Raw genomic sequence first — 14,887 nt, 5'->3', positions numbered from 1 at the left:
ATTCAAACGTACTAATGCATACTCTATGCCTACATGATGTCACCATGTAGGGACCGGAGCACCGCTTGACCATCCTCCTCCGCGTGGCTAATACGATTTTCTATCAAGGTTATTGGTGAGTCCTCCATTCCGGGGACGTTGCTTATGATCTTTTGCTATGTATAAGACTTTTTCTTTTTTAGTTATGTTTTGTCTATGAGGGTGAGCCCGGTAGTTTGTCTTGGCCCCCGCTAAGTACTCATGTTTAGAGGTGGTGTTGGACAAGTTGTGTATTATGCTTGAGCTTGACTCATCTATGGTATTTATGTATCATTCCTTTTTTTTTGTTTCTCTTGCTCCCTTAGTCCCGATTTCCCCCTTGATTATGCTTATCGCTTATGGTCATTTTAATTGCTTCCGCGACCAAGGATGTGTAATGATATGCTATGAGGCTTGTTTGGGGTTCCTTCGGGTTCCCCATTCGCCGGTCACGTCTAGGCCCTAGGCTTGGGTCGTGACAATAATTAAGGAATCGGTTTCCATCACAAGAGGTAAAAGATTATTCTCAAGACAATATTCAAATCATCTTTGAATGCTTTAACCTCGGCTTCTAAAACATCACATAAATCAAACTTCTCTCCTTCAGCAAATACCAAGTCACTCTATCTCTCACACAAAAGGCCTTAGAACTGCATTGAATAATGTATTTACTAGATCCATCAGTGTTGCACTTATAACTTCGTGCAAGAGGGCACACCCATCTAACAACTTTTCAAGAAATAATAAAAGTATAAGATTTCAGAAATTGAACAATCTGAGGCCCAGAGTTAGGCACCTTAACAAGTCAAGGTTATCTAGAAGCAGTCATTAGATAAATGTTTCTACTTATCTTTCTCTCCATGACATTATTGGACATTCTTCCTCCATGCTTTGAACATTTCTTTCTCCAAGCTTTGTAATAGTTCTTTTTTTCCAAATTTGCGTAATGATTAATATTGGAAGAGTTATAATCAATGGCCTCAATTTAATAACCCAATCAACACTCCATCATTTATCTAGGGTTTGTTTAAGTTGAATAAAAGGACTATGTGTCTCAGTTGCACCTGCAAATGTTATTCATAAAGACTTAGAATTAGTGCAAGACACAAAAAGTTGGTCAAAGACATCTTGTATGGAGTTTGAGTAGCAACAATATTCCATAGAATCTGTTATTCTTTTTTTTTTTATATATACAAAAACCTCTCCTATAGAAATTCTTTGAAACCGCATCCTCCATAATAGAAAAGATATTCTTAATGGAATACCATTTTCTCATATGTTCATAATGCCCAACTGGTTCCTCTCCCTTTGTTTAATCATGTTTCAAGCACTACTCACTGTAAATTTTCCTTTGCTATTTGCCATCCACCAAGGTTCGTCTTTTTTTTCCTGACAGCTTCATAATTCCCATGACATCAACCACATGATCACATACTTCCTTGTTTAGTCATCATAGTCATGTTCCATGATCTGATGGACATCTTCATATCCTTTTGTTGATCCATGTGTATAGGTAACACATAGTGCAGAATACCTAGTTATGTCTAATTATCATACCATAGACTAGCATGATCCCCCTCTAGGTTTCCACCATATCTTTTGATCTATCTTATCTCTGGCTTGTAGCATTAACTTTCATACTTGAGATCTACCATTTCATTCAACAATTTGTGGCCTATGTCTTTTGCAATACTTGTTCCATAGGAAATTAGCCCATAAAGACTTCTTGGTTCTGAAACTCCACCAAAGTTTGACAAATAGTGTATGTGAAACATCAAACATAGACCTAAACCCTATCTCTTCTTCTCTGGGTTGACAAATGTCTTCCCAAGCCACCCAATACTTTGCTCTTCCTTCCTCTTTAAAATTTTATAAATTTTTTGCAAAAACTCTATGGATGTCATAAATGATACATTTATGAGGTGTGATAGCGTAGAGCATATATATTGACATACTTTGCAAAACATGATTAATAAACACAATTTTCCCTCCAAAAGATAATAATTTACCCTTCCAAGCTGTAACTTATTTTGAATTTTTTAAATCAAATCAGCAAAGCCAATTTTACTTTTCTTGGCATGTCCTATAGGACAACCAAGATAAGTTAAAGGAAACTTACCTTTCAATAAATCAATTATCTCTTCTACTATCTTCACTGACTTAGTAGCAGCCTTACTAAACATCTAGAAAAGGCCTTTCTCCTTATTAATCTTCTGGCCTGACTGATTTTCATATTCTTGCAACACTTGAATTATCATTAAAAGAGAATTCTTTTTTGTTGATGCAAGGATAATAGTATCGTCTGCACAAGCAAGATGATTTGACTTGTCACTCCATTTAGGTATTATTATAATCTATTTTTCTAATTTATTTTTGTATTCAATTTTTTTATATTATCGTGACACACACGTATTCTAAACTAGTAATAATGATGCTCGTAAGGGCATGGTTGAGTGGTGAATCTCCCATCTGAAAGATTTGAAATCGATTCGAGACTCAGATATGAGCTCATGGTATGAAGCTTGTCTAATGTGATTTACATCTTCACAAGTTATTGCACTATTCCCAATAATATGTTTTAACAAAAAAAAAAAGATAAAAAGGAAAACGAAAAAAGTTGAAGTCGAAGCTGCTGGTGTAGACCAGCCGACTGCCCCATATATACTCAGTGGGGAGCTTCACTTGTTGAATTGGTAGAGAATTGTATGATGGGTGACAAAGAAATCCCCAAAAAACAAGCTGCGAATGGGTCGAAGAACAAGAAAAAGAAGAAGAGAGGTGGTTCAAAGAAGAGAATGACATCTGAACAGACTTCGGCATACAATTGTGTGAGTGAATGGGTTTTCTTGGACCGCCCTCATTCACCCAATACTGACGATTTTGCCATTCCCTGGAATCAACCCAAAGAGAAGTTAGTCTTTGAATTGCATTCTCATTCTATTCATAGTGATGGCTTCTTATCACCTTCCAAGCTCGTCGAAAGAGCCCATCAAAATGGGGTCAGTACCCTTTTTCTCCCCTTAAATGTATATTCTTTTCTTTTCCTCAAATTCTATGTGAATGGAGTGAGATTAACCTTTACTTAGTTTGAGATTGAGGAATGGTTTTATTTTTGTTGTAGTGTAATTCTATTGATTGGTGTCTGTGCATTTATTCTTTCTAGTAGATTGTATTTACTAGACCTTGAGAAACTGAGATTTTTAGGAGATTAAGGATATGATGGTGCTCAAACCCGGACTAGTGACAGACCCATCCAGGTCTGGGGAGGTAGGGTGTACACAGACCTTACCACTACTCTGTGGAGATAGAGAGGCTGTTTCCATGAGTACTTCATAGAATATGTATTAGGTAACTATCTCTGACTATGACAGACGCCAGTAAACAGGGACACGTCAAAGTAACATTCTTTTGCTTCTGTTATGTGAGGGTTGTTGAGAGAGCCAATTGACTTTCCAAGAAAATTCAGTCATCATACCATGCCTAAAGTTAAATTCTGGCTAGCCTGCATCACCTCAGGTCAACTGTTTGTCATTTTCGTAGTTCTTTTCCAGATGAAAAGGTACAAGTTTTATTGGTAAGTACAAGGAGGTATTGTGTTGATACAGGGGAAATTTTTCTTCTACAGATTGAAGGAGTACACAAGATCTATCGAAAAGGCACAATCAGCTACGGCGTTCTTATACCAAACGAAACGACTCTTACGACATTTACACTTCCCAGAGGACATATGTTCTTTCTTTCAGCAGATGCATCTGCTGTATTTTTCCAGCCAAATGGTCCATAGCATTCTGATAGGTACTGCATTCCGTAGCTGCTTGCAGCCCTTTAGAGTGATCTGTCCATTCCAGCTGGTTAAAGCGTCTGAATGCTTCCAAGTTTATACCCAATGTACTCCAAAGTTATTTAGGAACATTGACCATAGCTGCACCAATGATTAGAGTGTAACAAAAGATGATTGACAGATACCAATGCTTCTCACATATGTAGCACCTACTGCTAACCTCTATAAATTATCCTTGGTTAAACAAGCTTTGTGTGCTGCAGTTCAAGTGAAACATGCTTCCCTAGGTGCAATGGTCCTCCAAATCCATCTTCCAGGGCCAGTTTTCAATGCATATTCCATGCCCAACATGAATTCTTATAGCCTGCTTTGACTGTATAATTATCATCTTTTCTTCCTCTCTGGCATTTATGCACTCATAAATAACACAAGAGGGGATGAATTGGGTTATGTCAGATTTTCGCCTAAGTGATGAACCAGGTTACATTATCTGTTCCACCCTGATTTCTTATCAGAGACGAAGACAATGTAAAAGTAGCAACACCATATTCTTACATGGAAAACACCCGGCTCACAAGGGGTAAAAACCACGTTCTGCACGTCTTCAGATTTGTCCCAACTCCACTAAAACAATGATCCTCAAACACTTATTCAGATTACAAGTACTTGCAACCTGGTATCTAACTCTAATCCCTATATCAACAATCTACACAGACTGTTGAACCCTCTTCAAGTTATCCCCAATTTGAAGTTGAAGTATATTTATATATATAAACAATACTTTTTTATTTTTTTTGAACTTGGTAAGGTTGTATTATATCACAAAACAGTACATGGGTTGTACTGAAACCTTATATACAAAAGCTCCAAATTCTTACTGCTCTATGGCTAAATTGAGTCTAAAACATCAATTATAGAGACAGTATCATTTGAGTATAACTGATTACACCAAAAACATAATAGCAAAATGCAGTTGAGCTTCACTTTCTGCACACTTTTTTCTATGCTCTCAAAACACCTAGAGTTCCTCTCTTTCCATATTGCCCACCATATTGAAGCAGGGATAAGTCTCCATCTGCCTCTGTCTTTTGCCAGTACTCCTGCTTCCTCCCAGCTCTTTAAAGCCTCTGAAACTTTCCCAGGCATAGTCCAGGAGATGCCTTTGTGACTCAAAAAAATCCTCCATACTTTTAGGAAAGTACAACTCAATTTAACTTCGTAATCTAAGGTGACTAGAAAAGAAGACCGTAAGACATATTATTATGAAACAGGTTCTTCAATCTGGTTCGTACTTCGTTGTATCAGGTTGCACTTGAATAGCCTATCAGAACTCTCTCAAATATGCTCTTGCTTATTTGCTTACATTTTGCCTTTTCTCTCAGTATAAGTGCGGAAGTGTCTTTGTGGAAGGATCTGCATATATAGTCTTTTGTTTTGATTCCCAGTTCCCAGTTCAACATGAACTCTTGCACGATAAGGACTACCTCTTTGCTTGGATGCATGAGTCTATACGTCTGTCGACTCTTGTCTTGAATATACATTGTATAGACTTCCAGATCTTTTCACCATGAGACTCCTTCATCGAGATGGACTTTGTATACTGAAACATGTATATTCTTCCTGGTTCATGAACTTGTTCCACATCTTTGTCTTATGGGCCATTGAATTGTTTCGGCAGATAACATTTTGTCAATCATCATAACATACTAAAGCCAATAAATTTCCCCTTTTTGATGATGATGAACTTATGTCCCTCGTGTTCTGTGCTTAACCTGTTTCAATCAGTTCAAAGTCTAAGCAAGGCATCAGAAGAAACACTTAGATAAACCAAGTTATTCTAATGGGTTATAAATATTACAAAGTAGATACACTCCCCCCCCCGGGAATAATATAAAAAAAATCTAGTATCTGAATCAGCAATACTAAGCTCATAGCCGCTGGGGCTATCACATATACAATCAAAACAAAAACGAAAAAAAAACCCAGTTAGACATCTCAAGAGATTTGAAAAGTCAAGTAGAACAACCAGAATGAAGGGAGAAAGCAGGATGTGTTTCCATTAATATCAGTTATATGACACCATATTCTTAAGCAAAAAGACAACAATTCATATTACTAAAAAAGTGAAGGATGATTGGCTACATATAGAAGGAAGGGGAAATGGGATGCTTAGCTGAACTAGGCTAGTTTGGGGGAGAAGGGGTCGATCGAGGGTTCTTTTGAAGCAGCTGACAGAGGCCCTGCAGGCTGGCAGAGTAAGTAGCCCTTTTCCTTGTCAAACTCAGCCTGCAGACTGACAATCTTAGCCTTAAGATCTGTCTACTCAATCTCCTAGGCACCATGAAGCATGGTGATGGCATCCTGATGAGCAACCCTTAGAGCCTCATTCTCAACATTCTTAGCTGCTAAGGCATCCCCCAGTCGCTGCAATGTAGCATTGGACCTCCTTGATGATGTAGGTACAACAACTTGGTTCACCACCCCTATCATATCCTTGGTCATTTGAAAATGCCAAACTCACACAGGTACCTGGAGATGCGCAAGAACAACCCCCATCCAAATTCCATGAGGCAGAACTTGTCCCTTCTTATCCTGCTGACTTACCCTGACCCTATGTTGCAATATGGCTGGGGAAGATCAATGGAAATCCCCGTGTCCAGCAATTCCATGAGAGTGAGATAAAAAAAAAGTTAGCCGAAGTCCTCTTCTTCTTTTGAGAGATCAACATCTTATGGACAACATCAAAGAACAATTTATGCAATTTCGACATTTCCTTTTTCTCCACTCTCTGATGCTCGTGGACATGGGTCTTGTTGGAGAACTTTTTACTGATGTCCAGGGAAGAGGGCAGTCCATCCAATGGTGGTCATTCATTCCTTACATAGAAATCCCACCCAGCATTAGGAACACCAAGAGCCTGAGCTATCACCTGAGGAGTAATCTCAATTGGGGCACCCTAACATTGCTGGCAATAGACGTGGCAGTACCTTTGGTATTGATGTAGAACTCAGTGAGCTCTGCCTTACACAACTTCCTCCTATGATCTCCTTGGAGGAACATGTTGCTCCAACCCTGAACAACTATTTTGGCAAGTAGCTCACCCATCTCAAGACCACCATATCCAGTAAACATACGACTCCTCAACACAGTTTGCCTCTTAAACTGGATCACCTTGGCAAGGTGAGGATCCACTTGGTCGTCCTTGTCATTCACAGAGTTGTCGATTTCTTCATCAGTGTCATTTGTCCCAACTCCCAAGTGACTCTGAGGAAGGCAGGCCTCCTCCTCTTCCTCACTATCAATTTTCGCATCTATCAGCTTGGACAAGACAGGAGTATTGGATGAACCACATTTGGAAACCTGTTTCTTAGCAGTGAAGGAGGGATTTTTAGGAATAGCCACTCTCTTTTCATTTTCCTTTGTGTATAAGCTTCCACCTCATCATCAGTCACCTCGATAGGAGTAGAAGTAGATGCAGCAGCCTTGGTTTTTGAGTGCCTGATGCATTTTCTAAATCACATGGTAGCCTGCAGAAGTGCCTCAGAATCCTTGCGGTTGCTTCTAGTTAAAGGGGTTCAATCATTAAATATACTGAACCCTACACTCTCCATACCTAGGAAACTTTCACATTTTGTACTCTCTTTGATGTTACCAATCCCACAAGTGACAGGAATTACCTCCTTTAGTGGTAGGTCATCCAACCATCTATCAAGTTGCTTTTCTGTATTGCAAGCACTGACCACCTTTAGTCTGCACTTATCATTGAATTCATCCCGTAGGCTCCGTATATATTTCCATACAGATAGCTCATACTGTTTCCTCACCAGATTGATGTACCATTTGGATCCCTTAACATATTTAGTGATTAGCACATCCATCAGTAATTCCTCTTTATTTCCTTAAATCTTCAATGCCATTTTGAAAGCAAACTTTTGTTCAGTAGATTGAGATTTTTAAATCCAAAACTTAATTTTTTGTCACTTGTGACTGTTCTATTTCAATAAGGGGTCGTTTGGTAGAGTGTATTAGAAGAAATAATGCATGCATTAGCTTTGTGTATTAGTAATACCTTGTTTGGTACATTTTTTTTAGCCGATGTATAACTATTGTGTATTGAGGTGTGTATTACTAATACATGGAATACATGGTATTAGTAATGCAAGGGGTTTTAATGCATGCATTAGCATGATTAAAGACCCAATTGCCCTCAAAATCTTTTTACATCTTTTCCACCATATTTGTGGAGGGTATCTTTGTAAATAAATATTTTTAAATTTTTTTTTATGCAATGCATGCTATTTTTAATACACTAAACCAAATAGCACATAAGAAATAATTTTTGCATAATTAATGCAAACATAACTAATACAAACATTGCTAATGCAAACATTACTAATACACTCTATTTAACATTATTCTTATGCACCCTACCAAACGACCCCTAAATGCATCTTCCTTCAATCTTAATTTTCTTCTCACAGAAAATTTCACTTATTCTATCCAATTGCCTTTCCACTTTTTCCAGGCATAGGAAATGACATTAAGTGAGTAGGAATCCCCATCCAGCACACTAGTTATTGAAAAGCTAGTTCAGAGAATTAACTTATCCATTTTCAGGACTGTGGGAGGTGGCTTGCCGTTTGATCTCTTCGAAATGCTGGACAAAGTGAATTTATACCTTTATTTTGTTGAATAAGTTTTCAAGTGAGAAGCTACTAATCACAGGTAAAGAGGAACTCTACAACATTTGTAGGTGGGGGGAAAAGATCCAACATCAGTAAAACATTGTCACCTATTTCTTTTTGTATAAAATAAATCTGCTTCTGTGAGATTCTTTTTCTCATAATTAGTTGGCTAGGTTACCGTAACTGTGAGCTTTTTTTTTGGACATGTAATTGCATATTGAGCAACTAATTGAGTGCAACTTGCTCATAACAGGTGAAGGTTCTTTCATTGACAGATCATGATACTCTATCTGGCATCCCCGAAGCACTGGAAGCAGCTAGTAGATTTGGCATTAAAATTATTCCTGGAGTTGAAATTAGTACAATGTTCACCCAAGGGTCAGTATTGATTTGACTTAATGGTTATACCTTTAAACAGGGCAAAGATATAGGAGTAGAACTTATTTTCTCTCTCTCTTCAGTGCTCTATGATACCACGAGGTCTTCCTTCAAATTTCTATTTTTGGTGTTCCATTACAAAATTGACGACACTGTTGATCCTGGAGATTTTTAAATCCTGTCATCACTCAACTGCAGAAATTTAAAGGTTCTCATTACAGGAGGGACTCTGCATCAGATGAACCAGTGCACATTCTTGCATACTACAGCAGTTGTGGACCAGCAAAATTTGATCAAGTGGACAAGTTCCTGAGTAGTATAAGGGATGGGCGTTTCCTCCGTGCGGAGAACATGATTTTAAAACTTAACAAACTGAAGTTGCCACTTAAGTGGGAGCAGGTAGCAAAAATTGCAGGAAAGGGAGTTGCTCCAGGGAGGCTGCATGTTGCCCGTGCTATGGTTGAAGCTGGCCATGTGGAGAATCTAAGACAGGCTTTTTCCCGATATCTTTATGACGGAGGACCTGCTTATGCTACGTAATTATCACTCTTTGGTTAGATTAAATATATAGCTAAGGTTATTTTTATTTCATTAAAAAGTTTGATGAAGAGTGTTTGCTGGGATACAGGGGAAGTGAGCCACTGTCAGAGGAGGCAGTCCAATTTATATGTGAGACAGGAGGTGTAGCAGTTTTGGCACATCCATGGGCATTAAAAGATCCAATTGCTGTTGTTAGAAGATTGAAAGAATTCGGGCTACATGGTATAGAGGCCTACAGGAGTGATGGAAAACTAGCAGGTACCAGAACTATTGCCCTAATGTTTACTACTACTACTTCAAATGATTTTTGTGAATATGTTACTTTTAAATGCATGCTTGAAAAAGTACCTCATTGTAATAATCTAATTGAAATATACCAAAAAGGGAATAATCGAATTGAAATTCTTGTGTCAATTATGATCCCTCTAACTTTTCACCTTCCCCTTTTTCTTCCACTGGCTGGATGTCAAGCCAGATGTGTTGATTTCATTAATTCTTCTGCTTTTATATATAAATGAAGGACTAATATTGACAGGTACGTAATGATACAACAAGTTCTCAAAAAGAAAGTAAAATACTTGCAATTTCCCTAATTAAACATGAAACAGTTGATATATGACGGTGTTATTTGTCCCCATTTTTGGGGTATATAGAAGACGTAGGCCAAAACTTTTTATGTTAAATAGTTGTGTTATTTTTTCTGTCTTTCTATTTAGAAGTCTGGTCTTGCAATGTAACTTATTGCCTTACTTTCTTTATTCTCTTGTGGAAGTCCTCACCTCTTTCTCTTGTGTTCACCTCAATTATATCCACTAGAACCATAAATATAGTTGAACAAATGATAGAAATATTCATTTACTCATACCCACTACCTTATCTGCAATCCTTGATCCGCCTCTAATTATATTCCGATCCACCTGTTATGAGCAGCATACAGTGACCTAGCAGATTCTTATGGTCTGCTGAAGCTTGGAGGTTCAGATTTCCATGGAAGAGGAGGGAAGCAGGAGTCTGAGGTCGGAAGTGTGAGCCTTCCAATGTTGGCTGTGCATGAATTTCTGAAAGTGGCCCGCCCTATCTGGGGCAGAGCAATTAGTGAAATTCTGGAGAATTACATAAAATATCCGTCCGAAACGAACTTTCAACTTATTATGAGTTTTGGAAAGCCTAAAGTCTGCAAGGGCATTTCTCCTGCGAGTTGTCCCGGTGATTTTATGGGACAATGCTTGTCACTGTGGTTGACAAATGAGGAGACGCAGAATGCGGAATTTGAAGCCATCAAACTGAAGCTTGCAGCCATATCTACCAATCAATGATTAGGTTCTGCAGCGCGCGCTGCAATGAGGATATTCTTTTGCCATAATTTTGGGACACCATAGCTTCACATATCTATTTATCTAATATCTCAATCTATATTATTATAATTGTCTTCACAGAAGAGAGGTGGTACATCGCTTGGGCAAGAAAAATTATTTATGGAGCTATGCAACTTTTTTGTATGACTATTAGCTGTGTCTTTGCTTTAAATCTTTTTTACTTCTACCATGTTTTACCTATTTGATTTTGAAGAATCGTTGCACTTGCTTTAAAAAAAAAAACACCACAAAACTTATCATAACACTTGGCCAAAAATGTCTGTAGACTTTCTTCTCCCAATAATACTCAAATAACCCAGTGTAATTTTCACAAAGTGGGGTCTGGGAGGGTTGAGTGTATGCATGTACAAAACTTGTTTACAATAGACCCTCAGCGCAAGAAAAAAACAGTCCAATGCTGATAATCAAACTGTAAAGGAAATCACAAATAATAACCAAACTTAAAAGGACAAACAACTACAAGAGTAATACTACGACTAATAGTATAGAAGAATAAGCAAGACAATGCTCAACTATCTATTTAACCACCAACCCTAATCCATGTCCTCCATAACCTTCTATCTAAGGTCATTTCCTTGATAAGTTGATGTTGCGTTATGTCTTGTCTAATCACCACTCTCTAATAATTCCTTTGGCCTATCTCTTCCTCTTTTGAAATCATGCATAGCCAACATCTCACACCTTTACGCTGGGATATCCGTTCATTTCCTTTGCATATGCCTGAACCATCTTAGCCTCGTTTCCGCATCTTGTCCTCTACCAAGGACACTCCTACCATGTCTCTTTTATCATCATTCCTAATTTTATCTATTTGATAAACATATGATACTATCACCATAATATGAACAAGACCCAAATAATTACGTCGTTCTGAATTCAAGTTTCATTTCCTTAAAATGAACCCTTAACCTTCCAAATCAAAATAGATACCCTTATCCTTATTTTCCAAATGTCAAATTCCATTTCCAATCATTTTTATCAGCATAAAAAAAATAATAATCCTGCAAATCTACTCGAGGAATGTTTCAATATATCATTAGTCTTTGCATAAAAGTTGAGCCAATCATGAGAGTAGTAAGAAACCACAAATCCTGGGGACATGTAAGTTGTTGATGCCTTACTTGAACCTTAAAACTAAAATCCTTCCAAGTTAGTCACATCACAAGTGCAACCTATCACACAACCTTCTCACCAAAAGTACCTAGTTGCTTTGGTTACTTCACGAAACTGATTTTCGTCGTCGATATAGAACCTCAAACCACCAATGCACTAATTCAAATCCATAAAACAATAAATCACTGCACACATTCTTATAAACATTCCAAGATATTTCACACAAATGCCTGCTTAAAACCCCTTCAACATAAGCTCATTATCCCAACATCAATTCACTCATCTTAGTCTTAATTGATATTACTAATCCTTAATTAAATCTCTGAGATTCCCTTCACAACTTGAACATGTTAACACTCACCATTGATCCACCATTTTAAATGTCCTTATTAATTAATATCTTGCTCAAGTGTCCGTAGTTAAAAAACTTGTTGGTTCTTCCATTGTTGAATGTAATGTCGATCTCCATCCCTCTAAATAGGTGAAATATCTGGTAGATGCGCCAAGCTTCCCTTCTGAGCTTTGTGGTCTGGCGCCCCGCGCCTTGTAGAGCGCCAAGGACGCCAAGTTTCCTCTTTCATTCCCCACTTTTTCATGCATGTTCCTTGGTATTGTACTGAAGGTTTTAAAAACCTGTTTAAGCTAAATAACACAAAGGGAAATAAAAGACTGCGCCTGAAACAAAAAGACGAGAGAGAGAATAGAAGCAGAAGAAAAAAACTTTTATTAATGCTTCAGATTAGATATATAAGAGCTTAGAATGAAAAGTAAAAAATAACACACGATCTTAGCGTTTCACTAAACAACTCCTAAATAATAGGAAAGCATGACTAACAACTAATTGACTAAGTCTTACTTAAAACATAGGCACTAAAATTAAATTTACTGCAGTTCAAAAGCAGATTCCTAACACTCCTCCTTGCTTTGGATATTGTAAACTCCAATTTTCTGTCTAAGAAGCTCGAATTTGCTGATCGGTAAAGGCTTAGTAAACAGATCTGCTAGCTGGTTTTCAGACTTGCAGTAGACTAGAGTCACTTCTCCCCTTTGCTGCACTTCTCTTAGGAAATAAAACTTGATGTTGAAATGCTTGATCTTCTTGTGAAACACTGGATTGTTTGAGATTGCAATAGCTGCCTGGTTTTCGACAAGAATGATAGTACTTTCCTTCTGTTCCAAATGTAAATCATACATGATCTTTCTAAGCTACACGACTTGGTTTACTGCTTCTGTTGCTACTATGAATTCAGCTTATGCAGTGGATTGTGCAACAATTTCCTGTTTCTTAGATGGCCATGAGAATATTCCTGAATCTAGTCTGAAACAATGGCCAAAGGTAGTTCTCACATCATCTGCGGATCCAACCCAATCACTATCTGAGAATCCAAGTAACTTGAAGCTTGGACACTTCTCAAACTCTACACCATAGTCAATAGTACCTTTGATATATCTTAATATTCTTTTTGCTGCTTTTAAATGCATTTCACTTGCACATTGCATAAAACGAGACAAGAGACTTACAACAAATAAAATATCAGGCCTTGTTGCATTTAGTTACATTAAGCATCCAATCAAGCTTCTATAATAACCTTCATCAACTTTGTCGGCTCTATCTTCTTTACAGAGCTTCTCTTTTTAATTCATTGGCGTGCCCATCGACTTACATTCCTTAATTTGAAATTTCTTCAGAATTTCCTTTGTGTATTTCTTCTGGTAAATGAACACTTCACTTTTGCTTTGCTTGGTCTCCATTCCAAGAAAATAGGTCATAAGACCAAGATCTGTCATTTCAAAAAATTGCATTATTTCTTCTTTAAACTCCTCAACCAACCTTGTATTATTTCCTGTTACCAGAAGATCATCAACATAAAGCAACATAATAAGGATACCAGTGTCACGACCTGAGTCTACACCCTGGACGTGGCCGACACTCGAAACTCTTGCTAAGAACAACTCATTGACAAAGAACTGACTCTACTTTTCAACCACCTCTAGTATGATGGGTAGTCGAATGATTCTGAGAAACGCACGAGTTAGAATAAGTCTCTATGACATAGCTCTATTGCACGATTAAGAGTATGAAAGAAAAGAAACTTTCCTTAAATGTCTGTAGTCCATCGTTTATAGAAGTGGGGCCCTCACAACCATAAACAAGACCCTACTTGACACGGTTTCATAGACACCCTAGAACACTTGAACTCTGTGCTCTGATACCAAGTTTGTTATGACTCGAGTCTACACCCTGGACGTGGCCGGCACTCGAAGACCATTGCTGGTCCCCAAGGGAACCCTCATCCTGGCTACTACAAGAGGAAGAGTAACTTAAGCATACAAAAGCTTAAAATTAAATTAAATCCATGAAACTTAAATACAAAGCTTTAACTCAAATGAAAAACTCTGAATATAAAAATAATATTCAACTCGCCATAAAATAGGCAACTTAAGTCTTTAAACATTTAACAAAATAAATGATACAGACTTCTGAACTATACCGACTATCTATGAAGCCTCTAACTGTTAAAGATGGAAGTCGGGACAAGCCACAACATCCTGACTAAACTGAAAAGTAAATGAAATCCTCTGGAAATAAGGAGGCTAACCGTAGCTAACTCAAACTTTCGGATGTATCAACGAAGCTCCTGTTGATGATCTTGAGTACCTGTGTCTGCATCATGAGAAGATGCAGACCAAATGGCTCAGTACGTGGAATGTACGAGCATGTAAGAGGAATTCTAAAGCATAAACATAAGCTTGAAACTTGATTAAAGTGAGACATACTTACCTCTTTTCAAACTTACTCAACTCAAGGAATACTCAAAGATACTCAAAACTACTCAAACTTACTCAACTCAGAAGTATTCAAGGATAAGATACTCAACTCAGAGATATGATATTGGACTCTAGGTACTCAACTCAATATAAAGCAACAATACACATGCAATATACGGAAAGTTTTATAAAATAGTAAAAACAACTTAGTTCATTAAAAAAAATGA

At 37.6% G+C, this 14,887-nt stretch overlaps 1 protein-coding gene across 1 annotated transcript; it reads left to right on the top strand.

Annotated features, from left to right (window-relative positions):
* The first annotated feature begins 2,614 nt into the window (after positions 1-2,614).
* LOC102580633 (3',5'-nucleoside bisphosphate phosphatase) lies at positions 2,615-10,909 on the top strand. The gene is made up of 5 exons (XM_006352023.2): positions 2,615-3,017; positions 8,738-8,862; positions 9,084-9,398; positions 9,491-9,660; positions 10,333-10,909. The coding sequence occupies exons 1-5, from the start codon at positions 2,724-2,726 to the stop codon at positions 10,716-10,718; spliced, it is 1,290 nt and encodes a 429-aa protein (XP_006352085.1). The 5' UTR covers positions 2,615-2,723; the 3' UTR covers positions 10,719-10,909.
* The last annotated feature ends 3,978 nt before the right edge of the window (positions 10,910-14,887 follow it).

Source organism: Solanum tuberosum, unplaced genomic scaffold, assembly GCF_000226075.1.
Source record: "Solanum tuberosum cultivar DM 1-3 516 R44 unplaced genomic scaffold, SolTub_3.0 scf00137, whole genome shotgun sequence".
Lineage (NCBI taxonomy): Eukaryota > Viridiplantae > Streptophyta > Magnoliopsida > Solanales > Solanaceae > Solanum > Solanum tuberosum.
Note: the sequence above shows the minus strand (reverse complement) of the source record. Positions and strands in the feature narration are given on the sequence as shown.